Source organism: Hypomesus nipponensis, chromosome 2 (assembly GCF_054491055.1).
Source record: "Hypomesus nipponensis isolate SF chromosome 2, ASM5449105v1, whole genome shotgun sequence".
Lineage (NCBI taxonomy): Eukaryota > Metazoa > Chordata > Actinopteri > Osmeriformes > Osmeridae > Hypomesus > Hypomesus nipponensis.
Window position 1 is genome coordinate 14,737,338 of NC_140362.1, and position 16,394 is coordinate 14,753,731.

General features: G+C 42.8%; 4 protein-coding genes across 9 annotated transcripts in view; 2 read left to right on the forward strand and 2 right to left on the reverse strand.

Annotated features, from left to right (window-relative positions):
• The window catches only part of oxr1a (oxidation resistance 1a), a 38,220-nt gene extending 35,978 nt beyond the window's left edge, over positions 1–2,242 (forward strand). For all 5 annotated transcript variants that reach the window (XM_084708002.1, XM_084708020.1, XM_084708029.1 and 2 more), the window contains one exon: positions 334–2,242. In XM_084708002.1, coding sequence (XP_084564128.1) covers positions 334–469 — 136 coding nt within the window. In that variant the 3' untranslated portion in view covers positions 470–2,242. The remainder of the gene's footprint in view (positions 1–333) is intronic.
• Positions 2,243–2,396: 154 nt separating this feature from the next.
• Positions 2,397–6,418, forward strand: LOC146300947 (uncharacterized). The gene is made up of 2 exons (XM_084708063.1): positions 2,397–3,042; positions 3,395–6,418. Exons 1-2 carry the CDS (start codon positions 2,868–2,870, stop codon positions 4,360–4,362), a joined length of 1,143 nt encoding a protein of 380 aa, XP_084564189.1. The 5' UTR covers positions 2,397–2,867; the 3' UTR covers positions 4,363–6,418.
• On the reverse strand, positions 5,932–11,349 carry sqlea (squalene epoxidase a). Its single transcript, XM_084708051.1, has 11 exons — positions 10,788–11,349; positions 10,388–10,649; positions 9,960–10,137; positions 9,480–9,579; positions 9,228–9,341; positions 8,915–9,086; positions 8,391–8,486; positions 8,037–8,179; positions 7,664–7,760; positions 7,416–7,503; positions 5,932–7,211 (listed from the first exon to the last, which is right to left on the reverse strand). The coding sequence occupies exons 1-11, from the start codon at positions 11,058–11,060 to the stop codon at positions 7,019–7,021; spliced, it is 1,716 nt and encodes a 571-aa protein (XP_084564177.1). The 5' UTR covers positions 11,061–11,349; the 3' UTR covers positions 5,932–7,018.
• A 1,048-nt stretch (positions 11,350–12,397) lies between these two features.
• LOC146300949 (uncharacterized) lies at positions 12,398–16,112 on the reverse strand. 2 transcript variants are annotated; one of them, XM_084670049.1, is made up of 14 exons: positions 15,996–16,112; positions 15,649–15,725; positions 15,455–15,527; positions 15,243–15,355; positions 15,021–15,046; positions 14,737–14,874; positions 14,391–14,500; positions 14,205–14,300; positions 14,014–14,097; positions 13,779–13,905; positions 13,424–13,529; positions 13,111–13,293; positions 12,757–12,831; positions 12,398–12,639 (listed from the first exon to the last, which is right to left on the reverse strand). In XM_084670049.1, exons 1-14 carry the CDS (start codon positions 16,021–16,023, stop codon positions 12,556–12,558), a joined length of 1,320 nt encoding a protein of 439 aa, XP_084526175.1. In that variant the 5' UTR covers positions 16,024–16,112; the 3' UTR covers positions 12,398–12,555. The 2 variants fall into 2 exon arrangements, with proteins under 2 accessions (XP_084526175.1, XP_084526183.1); XM_084670057.1 differs by lacking the exon at positions 15,996–16,112 and adding an exon at positions 15,839–15,962.
• Between the last annotated feature and the right edge of the window lie 282 nt (positions 16,113–16,394).

The window sequence follows — 16,394 nt, forward strand, 5'->3', positions numbered from 1 at the left end:
ATATAAAAGCCATCATTACTTGCTTGTTCCTCACTATGTCATCAATAGAACAGGGTTTTTCTGTGAGTTCTCAAAATGTTAATCTCAGCACCCCTAAAAATAATAATAATAAAAAATCAAAGTATTATTATCATTTTTTGATGCTGGTAGTTCATGGAGAAAGGTTCATCCTTAGTTTTTTCATTCATTAAATGTTTTGCATAACAATAACACTTTTTGCAAGGCACTGTATTCATGTCACATTCTCATTGGGGGCTGAGAACCCTTAAAGGTCTGATCCTACAATCGCCCCTGGTAGACAAGTAGACCTTACGTTGTTTCCTCTTCCTGTAGCGGGGAGTTTGGTCTGTGGCTGGATGGAGATCTCTACCATGGCAGGAGCCACTCCTGTAAGACCTTCGGCAACCCCATGCTCTCCAAGAAGGAGGATTTCTATGTGCAGGACATAGAGATCTGGTCGTTCGAATAAGTGACCGGGGCCTCTCTGCAGGGAATACATGTGTAAAGAAGTTTTTAAAAAGGAGACATCCTGAACAATGGCCACGTCCCAAACCGAACTGCACATCACATCCCATCTGGGCTCCCTGGGCCCGGCGGCCCGCCTGTCTGTCGACGGGCGCTTTGTCGTGTGTTACTACTGCAGTTATTTACAGAGCTTTTACTTTGTGAAACTTACCTTTGTGTGTATCTTGTTAACAGCCTTGAGTCGTTGCAGAATAGGCGGGTGTGAAGTCAGGGTTGGAGGCTGGAGAGATGTGTGGGTTAGGTGGAGGAAGTAAGACGGGGAAATGGAGAGAGGGATCTATTAGGTCTTTAGGCATCGGATCGGCTCCACGCCGCCCAGGAGAGAAGATGGCCGCTCAGGTTTGGGACTGCAGAGACAGAACCGGCCTGGTCCAGGTCTACAGAACTTTAAAGACGCTCCAGGAAATCCCCCCCCGTCTACCCCAGAACTGTGTTGAGTCAGTCACTAGGACGTCTGTGGTGTCTGTGGTGTCGCGCTCTGTAACAAGGAGACCCAGTCAACAAAAAAAATGAATAATATGAAAATAAAAACCTTAAAAAAAAGAGAAAAAAACACATTCCCTAGCTCTCATTGGAGGGGTGTTCGACAACCTGGAGTGTGTGTCAAGGGCATCATCAGCAGGGTAGGATGAAACTTATGGAAAATGTCGTTTTTTAAACATCTGGGGTTTTCTTCTGAGTATTGTGTATTGTAGTCCCACCCCCTGTTCATCACAGCACACTATCTCAAAGCACATAGCTATAATCAGAGTTACCCATTGTCGTAATGTTCTGTTAAGTGGGTGTACGTGTGAGTCCAGCTAACGCCAGCTCCCCTCCAGGAGTGTGTACTGTTCGTAGACAGTAATGTGTTGCAATAGATTTGTGGAATATGCAAATGACTGTCCTGTGACCTCAAATATTCCAGGTGGGCACTTTTCCCAGACCTGCAGTTCTTTCTGAGAGAACTTGTAAAGCTTTTACGTCTTGATACACAAATTGCTTTTCTGGGTATAGTTTGAAAAGCCTCAGACGTGGTTAACTGTTTTACATGCATATATGACAATTATATATTTGTATATATGATTATATAGATTTATATAATCATATATATATATTGCTGTTAAGTGTGACAGTGATCTTTTTGTGCTGATATTTCAGCTGGTACAAATATAATGTATATTACCCTGTAAATTAATGTTAAAATAGTAGATTTGTTCCTATATATAAATATATATACATATATATAAAGTGTGGATTGGTGGGTTGCTTCTAGCACTTTAATCTGGTGTAAAAGCGTATGGCCAGGTTCCTAGACTCTGTTAGCAGTAGCTGTACAGTACTTTTTTGTTTAGAACATAACCATGTTAACTGTTAGTAGAAAAGCTTGCTGCTACTTTACTATGGAGGGTGGAACAGACGCTCTAACATGAAGGAGCGTGTTGGAGTCTGGATGTGGAAGAGTCAACACAGGGCATAGTTTCAGTCCATGTGTATCGTGAGTCAGTCTCTGTAGACTGGTCTGTTTTCAGACAGGCAGATGGAGACGGTGTATAAGGATGTACATAATGTCTCAGCAGCTTTCTTCCCCTTTCTGGTCTTCCACACCAGTATTTGTGTCCTTGTGGAGAGTCACAAAAAATAATATGGGTTTAATGCTCCAAATATTTCACCAGAATACAATGTATCAGTGATGTATAAATAACAATAAAGCTGAATCAATTGTTGTAAACTGGGACACGTGTCTGTTTGTCAAGTTTCTTTATTCTACTTGAGCGTTCTTCCCCTTGAAGGACCATTACCTGAGCAGAAGCCTCCATCGTAGGCAGTGATTGACTCACTGGTCTACTCCTGTACTAGTGAAGTATGCGTTTGGGTGGCCATAGAGACAACGTTAGAGGTCGCGTGGGTTACGTATGATTGCAGTATCATTTGATATAGTCAATGCAAGTAATGCCATACAGAAAATATGTCCGTTAGCTTTAGTTTTGCAATAAGCAATATGAGCACCAATCATTTCAAATGCAAGGTGAGGGTTCCATCTAGTGGACACTTATTTTAAACAACATTTAGTCTAAAAAATGAGAGGCTAGAAGCTGCCTTATTTGAACGCTTAGATCTTTACTAATAGAGTCCAAATAGACTTTAAACGCAAAACAAACACTTGGATATAGTATTATTATTAACAGTAGATTATAAAAGTAAGGCGCAGCTTGGATCAATTGGTGATATATTGGTCCTTCACTCGCAGCTTAAACGTCGCACATTGTTTACGTAGTCCTGATCCTTGCAAACGTCGACGATTCTTTCGGAATCAGATAACTAAACCAAGGCTGTATTTTAGCTATATTTTTATCGTCAAAATGAAGAAAGAACAATTTCGACAATTTCTGGCTGAGCGACTGACCGTGGCAGCTCTGGAGATCTTTTCAGCGGTAGAGAAAACCTGGGACGGGTACCAAGAAGAAATATGCCGTTTTAAAGAGGAGAATAGTCGACTGCAACGGCTCCTGGACAACGTTAATCTGATTCCCAAAAGTAAGTTCTTCTATAGCGTCATTAAGTAGTTCCTTCAATGATCAGTTAGTTTCTGTTTTTGGATGCCATAAAAAGTGATTGTAGGTGGAACTACGAGGTGTCATGGTTGCCATGGATAAAATAAAATAAAAACACAACAACAATAGCATAAGTTTTACTTTGTTCTGTCGAGTGAATTGCTACGTGTATGCCTGAACCGACCAAATTATAAAATATTCTCCCTCTCATTAATATTTCACGGTTCGCCCAGTTGCCATTCCTGGTGATTTCACAAAATGTAACCAAAGAATGACCATGTCCATCATCACCTTTAGCAATATAACAAGCTCATCCTGTTTCTCTATCCCTCCAGACATCACCCAGCACTGTGTCTCAGAACCCCCAAATATTAAAGTGGAACCAGAGCTGTGGACCATTCACGACACTGAGCCGGATTCAGACCTTACTGACTCTCCGCTTCCTTTTCCCCATCTATCAAAAGACTGTGATCAACAGGACTCATCTCTGGTCTCTATTGTTTACCAGCCTCGAACTGTGCAGAACAGGATAGGGCCAGACCCATTCCTTCCTGTACCAACTGCCTCGACTGACCTGGTCAAAGCAGAGGCTTATGGAGAACCAGCTTGTGACTCTCAGCCCTTCTCTGCTGTTACCCCGGAATATTCTACACCTCGGAGTGTGGAGAAGGAGAGTGGAGGACTGCTGTCTGAACTACATACCAGAATATCAGAGAAAGCACAGATATCAGTCAGCCAGGCAGCTTCTGGAAACATCTACAGCATGAATCGGCCAGTTGAATGTCAGCTGGAAAAGAAGAAAACGGTTAACTTCACATTTTGCAGTAAACGTTACAACACAGGTTCTAAACTACAAATAAATGCTCAAAGTCATTCTGGGGGACTACACCATCAATGCCAAAAATGTGGCAAATTGTGTGAAACGAAATATAGCCTGAATGGTCACATGCGGACACACACCGATAACTTTATTCAGCAGTCTGTTCTTAAAAGTCATTTAAATTCACACACAGGAGGAAAACCGTATCAGTGCCAAGAGTGTGGCAAGTCGTTTGGTCGAAACGGAAGTCTCAAAGATCATTTGAGGATACACACCGGATTGAAACCATATCAGTGCCAAGAATGTGGCAAGTCCTTCGGCCGAAAAGGTAGTCTTAAGGATCATTTGAGAACACATACTGGACAGAAACCGTATCATTGCCAAAAATGCGGAAAGGCCTTCTGTAGAAAAATTGACTTAAATCTGCATAGTAGGAAGCACGTAAATGAGGCACCACATCCATCTGTAGAAATTGCCTTATAGGTAGGTAGGTAGACTACGGATCAGTTGTCATGGACGGAAACCATCACAAGATTCAGGTGTAAAAACATGTTAAACTGTCTTATACCTTCAAAAATGAGGAACTGATTCACCCGTGGGACAAAAATCATCCTCATTTTTACGTGTAGCCTTCTCTGTGTATTGTAATTTGATTTTGTAAAGATGTAACATTGATGGACAGGGTCCATGGGGTCTTTAAAAGTCTAAAATTCTGAACTTTAAATTGAATGCCTTAAAACGTCTTAAAAACTGACAGATTTTCATCTGAGGTGTTCAATTTCATTTAGTCAAGTGTAAAAAAGGTTTTACCCTTGTTCATTTCCAGAAACGCTGGCCGCAGAAAGTTATTACAAAGTAGCAAAAAAGTATTGAGTCGTAGCCTACAAAACGGAGCTCTAGAGTCCAGGGTTTGAATTACATGGGGGGCTTGGGGGGTGAGCCCCCTAATTAAGACTTGGACCCCCCCAAAAGAGGTAAAAACAACAGGTCGGGGGGGTCGATAGAAATATATCATTTTTACCTGTAATCAGTGGACCCCCTGATTATCATTGTATAATTTGCACTCTAAACTAAAGAGAATCTTCCTGAGAGATTAACAAGCGTTTGGCGGAGAGGAGAGAGAGGAGAGGAGAGAGACAATATTTATGAAACTATGTGAAGGTTAAAATAAACAATTTTAAATTTGGATTTGAACCCAGGCTGTTGCGGTACTGCAGCAGCATGTTTGAAAAAGCATGCACACTAACCCAGTGAGTTAACAGGGAGCCCTGCTTTCTTCTGGGTTTCTGACACCCCAACTCTGCAGGTTGTTACAACTAGATGTGGGCTAATGTGTGAGGGGTCTTGTGTTCAAATCTGGCTAAAGTATCTTCTTACATAAAACTGATAAAAGGTCCATTTATTTTGAGACTCTTGGTTGAGACTTTCCTGGCGGGACAGTTGGGTACCTGGAAAGACAGCTGGGAGAGGGGATCTGGAAGTCAGGAAGTGTGCTGCGGTTACAGGGATCTGTGCCTACAGATGTTTGGCACTATGCTCTGTGCTGGTTTTGAACCCAGGTTGTTGTGATGTAGGCCCTTGTTCTCAACCCATTACACCACAGTCTACAAGACGGTCTAATTGCCCTTATGACACTACTAAATGCCAAAGGACAACGTACGTTTTGTGAATTAATGTGAATCGCAAGAAGACTGAATCGCGATTCATATGTGAATCAATGTTTTCCCCCACCCCTAGTACTTAGTGCTGAATGAAATTAAATGAGGTTACTAATGTGATTGTTTTATCTGTAAATTAAATTAATGCTTTTCAATGACTAAATTCATTGAAAATATTTTTTCAGGATTTCTTTTGATTTGAATATTTTTTGGGTAATGTGTCTTGAATTTCAATCTTCGTGGTCTTAAAATGTCCTAAATTTGGGAATCAAACATTAGAGAAAGCAAATAATTGCCATCATTGATAGGATTCTCAATGATACTGTTTTAAAAATCTATTGGCAAGTCTGGTAGTATCGGCTTGTAAACCTTCAACAAGAAGCACAAAGAAGACTGGGATTTTACATTTATTTAACAGGTAAATTCAACATACATTTACAAGTATGTGGAATGCATGTACCAGTTCCAGAACAGTGCAATCAATAGAGCCATTTAGGACTTAATCGGTTTAATTCACTTAACTCATCTCACATAGATGCCTCAAAGGCTATTTGTGTTTAAGTGAGACATGAGCAGGTTCTCCCAAACATTGTAGCTAAGGAGCTGGTCATGTCATTGCAATATCATGGACCAACTCACCAGATCAGCAATTTTTCAAAGCATGATACGAGGAAGGTTTGTACTTTGTAGACGGTTGGCGTGAGTTTAGGGTTAGGGTCCATCGACAACAGCCTTGTTAGACAGGCGCTGCTCGCCCAGCCTTCACAGGTCAAACTAATAGAGGACGTGTGCCAGAAACAGATCCCTTGTTCACAAAACTTTAAGGCAGGAAGTATGCATCTTGGCAAAAGTTCAACAGATGATTAAAAAATAAAAATAAATCAGTCTGTGCAGTGTTGTCCTATTTGCAGCAAAGTGAAACATTTGCATTATAGTGAAGGACAGCAGTAAGGACACAGTTCGTAAAAAGACAACAGTCGGCTGGTTTTTAGATGAATCCTTAAGACATCAAAGTATTCTTTTCCATTTAGGTTCCCAGTAAGTCATTGGTAACAGGTTGTCTGTAACCTCATCATTGTCCTAATGCCATAGATCTGTCAACACAAGATTTGTCAGCCATGACAGATAACCAATTATACCTATAATATAATAAGGGTTGCGTAGTCAACGTTCAGTTAACTTGAACGCTGCACTTACATTTAAATTACACAGCAGGTACAAAAGGATGGTCCTGCACATCACATCTTAATTAGATTTTTCCCAGCGAAAGGCTAAGGCTTTTCCCTCGAGTACCAACGAGAGGCAAAAGGTTAATAACAAACAGTTCTGAGACAGTCAAAAGGCTTCAGCAGGTCACTTCAGACGAACACAGAAAGCTGAGTAGGCGGTGGGTCGTAACTCCAGTACGACTGATGTGCTTTGAGTTCACTGTTCTTTAGGCTGTTAGCCTGGGGCTATTGCTCTCCAGGCGGGGGCACGTTTCAGTCCACCAGATACTTGACTTCAGAGTAGATGAGGGGGAACATGACGGTACAGGCACGGTACAAGATGGCCCCGCTCTTGTATAAGGCTCTGGGTTTGGTGAACCAGGACTCAGACTTGAAGGTGAAGTAGATGGCGTACAAGGCCACGGCGAAGAAGTGGCCAATCAGGGTCATGGGTTTGGGATTCAGCCTGGGAAATCAAATGGATTTCGGAGTTAGAAATATTTGTACTTGTTATCCTTTTTTGTGATATTTCAGTGACATCTCAGTGTCATTTTTCCCAGCGCCTATGGGTGTATGTTTTTACAGATGGTCATCTTCCCACAGGTTTGGTGAACAAAAGAATCAGTAAATAGTATATGTTGTGATGATGGCTAACAGCAGAGAGACTCACACAGAGAGAAGCCCAATAGGACCGTTAATGCACTCCCCTCCAAGCTTAAAGTACAGGAAGCAGGCTTTCCTGAGCTCATGGAGAGAATCTGAAAAACAAACAAAATCCCTCAAATGCTTATAAACATAACATAATAGGAAGAAACAGCCTTGGGTAAGAGTTGGAATTGCATGATTGAAAGGATCTACAATAAGGAGAATATATATACATATGTGATGCGTTGGCAGAGTGCATAAAAGGGCACTCACTGTCAGTGGCAGCAAACAGCTCATACAGGGCTTGGGCCAACACATTCACTACAAAGGAATGTGATGACTTGCGTTCCCAGTGGAATTTTTTCTTTGCCTGTGAAGAAGAAGATAACAAAAGCTTGATACCACACCCTTCTGCGACTTCACAAGTAAGATACAAAAGATGCTTATGTCAGCTCTGAGTGTGTGCACTTATACTTGTTCATTAACACTTCTACTGGTAAGCTTAGCCGTGGTAACAGAGCTAGTTATAAAAGCAAGTGCATGGAACATGGTGTCACATTCCATAACATCAATGCACATTCCAGCCTAGCTCCATCTGGTGGGGAGGGATGATGTCATTCTTTTGAGGGCTTAGCTCTCCTATTACCTGGAGCATAGCTGTGTTGTCATAAAGATCCGGCATATTCTTGATCAGAGTTCTCCAGATGCGGACGTCATTGAGGGCCACACTCATCCCTCCTCCTGTTAGCGGGTGTCTCATGTTGTAGGCATCTCCGAGGAGCAGCACACCTGACAAAACACCAAATCCCATGATTCCTTTCACACCTCACTGGAGTGAAACAAGTTTGTCACATAGTGTTGTAACTACATGCATGTGAATAATATCTACATTGATACTGCTGATAAGAGTTGTATAAATAATAGTGATGGGAATATCTATTCCATAATCAATTGTATTACTTCCTGGTTCAATGGTGGAGAAAAATCCTCCCTGCCTCACCTTGTTTGTTGACAGGAGAAGGTGGGAGGAAGCTGGCAGGCATGGTCCTGAGGCGGTCGTTCTGCAGGGCCACCATGAAAGGCTCCTTTAAGTGCTCTGATGAAAGAGAGAGAACCAATCAGGTCAGACGCACACCAGGAGCTACCCAATCAGAAGGATGGATACATAAACACATATCAATCACAGTGTGACTGTTTCCTGCCTCAGCCCTAAACTGTGTGTTTATTCATTCCTCATACTCCAGCGATCGTTCTCATACTGTTGAGAAAAGTTGACAGGAAAGTCCAACTCAGAACCTAGCCCTAAACACGCCTGTGTGCATGAGAACATGATAGTTGCTGTACCATAGGGACAGTAGGTGTATTATAGTACCTTTGAGAGGGGTTTTTAACCTCCTCTAAATATCTCACCATCAAGAGAGTTAAGCTAGCTCAGTGTCTGGGGAACTATTTGACGTTTGAACTAGCAGTCCTGTTTGTATTGTACTGTCTGATGTGTCCTTCATCTTGTCGATTTCATCCTACCTGGAAGCTGTGGGTAGATCTTCTCAGCCAGGTACTCAGTCAGGTTCCTGGGCATCTCCCCACGGATGTCCACCAGGACCCTGGTCTCTGTGGAGGAGATCTGGTAGATGAGCACAGGGCTGGGGTTGGCCAGGACCAGTTCTGCATGGTTGGCCCTGTACTGGGGAGAATCCTGAGGACAGCACACCCAGAAGAGAGAACAGAACCACGGTTGGAATTGACAAGCGGAAAGGTTGAACCATTAAGATAAAAAATTTAAAAAAAAACATAGGGATAAAAAACAACATGCTTTTACAAAATCTCCTTCATGTACCTTCATCAAGCATCCGACAAAGTGCGAGGAAACGTAGGCCTTCTCTGAACCCAGACTCTTGCGGAACTTGGAGAAACAACCGTCGGCCACCACGGTTAGCGCCGCATGGATCTCCTATGGAGAGACGAGGGGAAACAATCATTACGACACAACCACGTTAAACTTCAACCATCCTTTGAGTCGTCTTTTGTTTTTCGGTCAGGGGCTGTGCAATCCCCATGGAACGGTGAGAGACAGGTCTGAAGTGCTCACCTTGGTGTCTCCCGTTTCCTTGTCCTTGTACTGAACGCCAGTCACACAGCCGTCCTCCTCCTCCAGCAGACTCGACACAGTGCCTTCTACCATGGTGACACTAGAGGGCGCAGGAGCACACGCTCAATTAGACTCTCTTGTCACTATGCCTGACATCACAGAGCAACCGCCCGTCACCACACAGACATTACACAGTCCGGGGTTTCGATAACGTCAATAAGTCATTTATAAGTCACTGATAAATCAATCGATAAGTCACCCATGAAGGAATTGAAAGCACAACCAGGATCAACGCCTTAATTAAGTGATCAAGTTAACCTGATAAAAATTCATTGTAAGATACATTATAAACGTATTGTACAATACGTATTGTTCATTTATTGATCCATCCCTTGGTAGGAATACTAATCCTAGCTCAGATACTTGCAGCCATTTCAAATGCACATCAGACCCCATACTGGATCATAAACGTCCACCTACTTGGGCTCGGCCTGGGCTGCCCTGCGCAGGCCCATGATGAAGCGACCATGATGGAAGGCCCGTCCGCACTGGACGGTGTTCTCCTCATAAGGGTACGGGATCTCCACCTCTGTGCAAGTCTCTCTGTCGTGGATCACGTAGCCCTTCACAACGTGAGCGTCCAGACCCTCCACCGAATCTGAGGAGGTCAGAGAAAGGGCGTCGTCACCAGTTTTCATTATTCATCGAGTGCTTGGGCACAGTATCACATAGACATGGCTGTCCTGAGCTTCCTACACCTTCCGATCTGACTTGGGGAGGAAAAAGTATACTTTTATTTTGTTGTTTAGGTCTACAGATTGTTATAACGTAGAAGACTAGGGCTATTTGACATAATAATACCGTTTTTATACAATGAATATGCTTTGAACGGACAGTAAAGTATTTACCCTCAAGTCCGAGCTCCTTAAGAGCCCGGTATCCACCGGGTTGGAGGAGCTCTCCTACAATCCTGTCCGGCTCGCGCAGGTCTCTCTCTATTACGGTGACTCTGTGGCCGTCCCGAGCCAGGACTGCTGCCATGGCGGATCCGAGAACTCCTGCTCCAACGATAATCACGTCGGGCTCCTGGGCCACAGTGGTGGCACCTGCTGGGCTGGTGACCGTGGATGGGGACTCTTTGACTGTCACCCTTGCTCTATTAGTACGTCCCTGGAGATGGAAATGTATTTTATCCATAAGCTACATTTATCTTTGAGCTATAGCTATTTATTTAACAAGGTAATAGAATAATTAGTCTACATAAGTTAGAATATAAGGTTGTATTCAATGCTTTCTTACACGACTCACCTTTTTGGAATCAGTTGCTGTGGTCCTGGCCGGCGAGGATTTAGGAATAAAATTATTGATAAACGGAATAGTTGATAGGAGTTCCAGTGCTACCTGGAAAACTTTCGGTGCATTGAATGTTTGTCCGCGGAAATACCTCACATAAGACAGTAGCATGCCGGCAGTGAGGCACACAATTGCGGCAAGTAAAACCTCTTTGTGAGCAGAAGTCAATATTGCATCGCATTTTTTATAAATGTATGTGAAGCTTGCAATTCCAAGAAAGGTCCACATTTTCTCACTTTAAAAAAATCTACTCTTAAGTAGACAAGTAACTCTATAAACTTAAGGCTTGCTACAAAATGCAACGATAATTATTTTTCAAAGAAATGAATGCGTTTTCAGGCACAAAAAAAAACTATCATTCATATAAAAATTGTATATGTTCCAGTCCTCAAAATAGGCTACATAGCCCCCTATCCGTCAATCCAGAAGGTAATTTGCGCTTTGTTCTAAAGTCATGACAATATTCCAGCCGTTGCGACGGTGTCAGAGGATGCTGAATGTATTATGATAATGAGGATTGTGGTAACCTTGACTATGTGCCACTTCTCCATCCCTTTACTTCAACTGTACACTTTTCTATTTGTCTCCATCGATATAAAGGCAAGTGATTGGTATAATCCTGCCTCTAATGCCAATCCTATGCATTTACCATCCACGTACGTTTGAGGACAAGATCAAACTTTAGGGAGAAGGGTGGACCATATGGACGAGGGGCGGGTTTAAAGATTACGTCCCGCCCTGTCGGCATGTGAATCTTCCAATCATATAGAGCGCGTCAGTGAGCAGAGCTCACGCTATCTTCCAGCGATTGGTCTACATATTTGTGACTCAGTCGTCCGAGAATGCGATGTGATACAACATTTAATAGGTTCTCCGCAGGTAGGTTACCTCACGAAAGTCAGGATATCGGTTCATTCACTTACGTACGTTCATCAATGCTACCGTTTGTGGCTACCTCGTTGTTATGATCAGTGACCTATGCTCTTTTGTAAAGCTTTCTCTTGGATGTCGCTTTGGATAAAAGCGTCTGCTAAATGCATACATGTAAATGTAAATGTACTTCAAAATTCCTAAGGTAGAAATCCGCTGAATAACACCCATCTTTGACCAGGTCAGTTGTGTTGCATAGCAATATTTCTATATAAGTGAACTCTATAGGTTAGTCTGTGCCGAAACCAAGCGTAGCCCCGCTATGGCCCATTGACGCGAAACCATTCAATACTGTCTGTCTGGCCACTGGCCAATTCTCAGCCACTGACTGTCAGACGTGGCATAATATGATGTCACTGGAAAATGGATGTTCATTGTCCATGAGTCTGGTTACCAAACCATGGAGGTTGTTTTGTATGTTCAAAAGCAACCACTGGCTCAAGTTTTCCCTAAGCACAGGTTCAGGACCAACCATATATGGATATTCAATGTCCATTGTTATATATGGTCCAGCACCAGCCATATATAACAATCAAGGATAACCTGACGACTGTGACAAATTGACCACAAGTCAGTGTTTGACTCTTGCAACTCCAATCAACAACTGTCATTGAAACAACAGTACAAATATAATGTATTTGTTTACTTGCACATTTATTATTTGTTCATTTCATTCTGAGTTTACAAAAGGTTTCCATCAACTTGTCTCCAGTAACAACTAAGAATATAAAAGTGATGGACTAACATTAGGAGGATTTTTTTTCCAACGTGTATAACCAGTAGCTATACATATTTACAGGTAGTGATTGAAGATGGTTTCATATTTCTCCTGTTTCCCTGACGTAACGTTAGGCTCTCCATTCTCCATGACAAAGTCCTGAGAATACAAGATAAACATCCGTTTTCCCAGCCAACCACACTGTGTAATAATAATGTTTTCAAGATGCTGTTATCCAAAGCGTTCGGCATTTTACTTCCTAAAACAATGTCTGACCTCCAAATCCTCCAATGAGGCGCTGCCGTCCTCAACCTTCTGACCAATCCCATGACTGAAGCTCATGTAGCGTTCCTGTCCATCAACAGATTTTTCACCCATTTGTGCACTTATTGATGAATCAACCAACAAAACCCTTCAGCTAGTTAAAGCAAACACCACTGACAGCTTTCAACACATTCCTTTTACCAGTGAACTTGAATTACAATTGCATTCATAAGAGGTGGGCAAGATATGAGCTTCTGCATAGCATATCCACGAAAAACAACAACCATATTTGGGCTTTTTAAGTCACACCCGGGACTGTTCTGCCTCACATACATCCAGGTATCAAGGGTAGAGGTTGGTGACTACCTTGACCATATTGGTGACCACTCCTTCTTCTAGGATGCGGACGGCATTCCTCAGGCCGCGGGCGAAGGCGTCCATTGCACCAACGTGGGAGATAAACAGGTCATCCAGGTCTGTAGATTCCCGACGCACCTTGGCATCAAAGTTCAGTCCTCCAGGCTGCAGTCCACCCTGCTCTATCACCGTCTGAAGATGTGGGGCCAAACTATTATTAAGACCTGGCTAGCTAGTTATTTAGTTAAGGCATATTGTGTGTAACTATATAGGTTGAATATAGAATTTCAATAAAGATGTATTGTATTGGGTTCTGTCTCACCTTCATGACCATGGTGGTGTTTCTGATGTCCATGGGGAACTGGTCTGTGTCCCAGCCCAGGTCAGGAGAACCCGTGTTAGAGTCAACAGAACCCAGCATACCAAACCTGCCCACCAGGGAAACATTCTTTGGTGGAACAGTTTATGGGTGCACTTGATTTAGCAGTTATTGCATTCCAGCTTAGGGTTTCAGAGTCATTGCAATTGGTGTCATTGTTTCGACAGAATTAAATCAAATCTTACATTAAAAAGGCATTGGTTTTTTTACACAATGAAAATGTGTCTGAAAGCATCCATTTCCCCCACTGGACAGGCCCCATGTGATGGCAGTAGACATGAGAGACTTAATAGCTTACACGGAGGCCATCACAACATCGTGTTCATAGGAGTGGCCAGCCAGAGTGGTGTGGTTGGGTTCGATGTTCAGCTTGAAGTGGCTGTCCAAACCAAAGTGCTTCAGGAAGCCAATGACACTCATGGCATCTGGAAAGCAAGTTGCAGAACTAAAGAAAGATACTGTCATAGAAAACTAATAACTAGCTTTAGATCAACTTTCATGTGAAAAGGCGTGTGCTCTACCGAGCATCTTACCATAGTCGTACTGATGCTTGCAGGGCTCTTTGGGTTTGGGCTCAATCAGAAACTGACACTTCAAGCCAATCTTTTCTTTGTACTCTGAAGACACAGTCAGGTTCTTAAATCATATGCAACTACCAGAAAACAAACACTTAAAGAGTCAAATGTATTGAGCAGTGGTATTTCTATTGAGCACCGGTACTCACTGACAGCCATTTTGAAGAAATTGGCCATGTGTTTGAGTTCAGCTGCCACATCAGTGTTGTGTATGGACAGAAAGCCCTCTCGGCCTCCCCAGAACACTGCAAGATTAAAACACCAGGGACACTGTCGGTTGGGATTGGCTCAAAATACAGGTTTGAATCAATTCCCTCCTTCTATTGTTAGTGTACCAAAGTTCTCTGCCCCCAGCTTCTTAGCTACATCCAGTCCTTTCTTCACCTGGGCCCCAGCGTAGGCTAGCACATGACTGTCTGGGTTGGTGGCTGCACCATTCATGTACCTACAAGTCGCAAACATCCAATTCAAAAGTTGGTCAGGTGAAGAATCAATACTATCAGAATAAAGTGGGTTTATCGTTATGAGGATAAAATGCATCATTCACTCTGACAATATTCTCTAGGTTTTCCCCCTTGTCACAGGGGCATCTATAACATTGTGGTTGTTTTGGGGAGTGAACTGTGCCTTTAAGTTCATATAGCTCGGGCCAGTCAGTATTCTTATGAGAGGGAACCAGACCTTGGGTGGGCAAACAGGTTACAAGTGACCCAGAGGACCTTGACCCCGGTCTTGTTCTGAAGCTGCAAGGCTAGGTCCGTCATCTCTTCCAGGTTTTTGTTGGACTCCTCCAGGCTGCTGCCCTCTGGGGCCATGTCCCTGGACACGGGTGCATTTGATTTGACTTTCCTTGCTTTCTGTTACTTTGGCCATCATTGCAAAACAATGGCTCAAACCCAACATTAACTCACAACAAACAACATGAGAAAAGAAGGAAGTTAGTAGTTACAGTAACATTACAATACCTGTCATGAAATGTGTAGTACTTGACCTGTAGAAAAGACAAACATACACACAATTCTATATTAACATTAACAATAGAGTAAAAACCACAAACTGATAACAGCATGTGAGCTCATCCTGAAGCATGCACTGATCCATTAGTGTCATGCATTGAGAGGGATCTGTGGCAGTACGAGAGATCCAGGAGGAAGAGATGCAGTGAGGCTCTGTGGAGTTGAACTCACGCCCAATTTGGTGAAGAACTCAAAAGCAGCATGGAGCCTCTTCCTGGCTGCCTCCATGGGGGTTCCCTCATTCCAGGATCTCTGGAGGGTGGGGAACCCAAACGGGTCAGCACCTTGCAGGTGGAGGGTACAACATAAGTATTATGTAAACAGATACATGCCTTGTGTTTGTGTGTATAAAACATTATGTGCGTGAGAGTGGGGTCCATTACCAGTTCCACAGAAGGAATGCCAGTAACAGACAGAGAATCTCAGCCAGTCCTCCATCTTCCTTCCCAGCAACACCTGCACAAAGGTGACCACTGATTAAAAGGTCAAAATCATAACCTGCACAGAGTATTCATACCGATTTCGGTCAGTTGTTTGCCATTAGTGCCATTCACATGCCAATTCTCTCACAGCCTACCTCTTCTGCACTGTAGTGCTTGAAGCACAAGACGTCTCGTGGCCCTGCGTTCGGAACATATGGAATCTTCGGAATACCTGGGTGGAAAAGCCACCGTTATATTTAATAATCACGACGACACTACGGCTGTAGTAATGTGTCATGCAAAGCAGTAATCGCCATTTTGACCATCTGACTTCAATAAACCTACTTTTTATCACACTTTAGCAGGCGAGAAGTTTTACTTCCAGCCAGGCAAATTGCCTGAATGTGTTTTCAACTGCAGTGGGTGGTGCTGCTTTTTAGAACACGAAATCCAAACCAATGTGTTAATTAAACAGAATGGATTGCTTAGATCCGATAATTACCAGCAAAGAATTCAATCTCGGTTGCCATTTGAAACTTCTCAATCAGACCCAGATCGTCAAACCTCTGTTTACGAACAGGAAAGCTACACGAGCTTCATGGGATTGGTCGAAAGGTAGAGGGCGACAGCGCCTCATTGGAAGATATGGAGGTCGATGTTGAAGTAAAACATGTTTATCCTCATCAATGCAACATCCTTGCTGTAGGCCTACATCCTAAACATTGTTGTTAATTATTGTTACTTTGGATCAACGTTTTGTCTAAATGAATACTTTATTATATTATTGTACTGTACAGTGTAATTGGTTGGATGTTGTGTATCCGAGTTTGCTGTCAAAAATTTAAGTGATTCCGGTCTTTTAGTGAGATAACTCAAATTACTATTGTATATTATTCTTATA